The sequence below is a fragment of the Pygoscelis adeliae genome, unplaced genomic scaffold (genome assembly GCF_000699105.1).
Source record: "Pygoscelis adeliae isolate BGI_AS28 unplaced genomic scaffold, ASM69910v1 Scaffold275, whole genome shotgun sequence".
Lineage (NCBI taxonomy): Eukaryota > Metazoa > Chordata > Aves > Sphenisciformes > Spheniscidae > Pygoscelis > Pygoscelis adeliae.
In genome coordinates this window covers 94857-95232 of record NW_008824763.1, presented here as the reverse complement: position 1 = coordinate 95232, position 376 = coordinate 94857, and the positions used below count along the sequence as shown (strand labels likewise).

General features: G+C 62.8%; 1 protein-coding gene across 1 annotated transcript in view; it reads left to right on the top strand.

The window, feature by feature from the left end:
- Positions 1-376, top strand: part of LOC103916553 (G protein-activated inward rectifier potassium channel 4-like) — a 2797-nt gene that overhangs the window by 1689 nt on the left and 732 nt on the right. The window contains exon 2 of the mRNA XM_009323561.1: positions 15-372. Within this exon, the coding sequence (XP_009321836.1) occupies positions 15-372 (358 nt within the window). The remainder of the gene's footprint in view (positions 1-14; positions 373-376) is intronic.

The following is a 376-nucleotide window of genomic DNA, read 5'->3' as shown; positions in this document are numbered from 1 at the left end:
CGGAGGGGCTGCAGGGCCAGCGCCGCAAGTGCTGGAGGAGGACGGCCCCGTGGTCCAGGCCAGCAAGCGGCAACGCTACGTGACGAAGGTGGGCAAGTGCCAGGTGAACCTGGGCAACATCCAGGAGAAGAAGCGGTTCCTCTCAGACGTCTTCACCACCATCGTGGACCTCAAGTACCGCTGGTTCCTCTTCGTCTTCATGATGTGCTGCATCGTCACCTGGGTGGTCTTCGGCACCGTCTACTTCTTCAACGCCTGGGCGGGGGGTGACATCAGGCACCGGGGTGATCCCGAGCGGCGGGTGTGCATCAAGAATGTGGACGGCTTCGTCTCCACCTTGCTTTTCTCGGTGGAAAGCCAGCGGCCCATCCGGCAC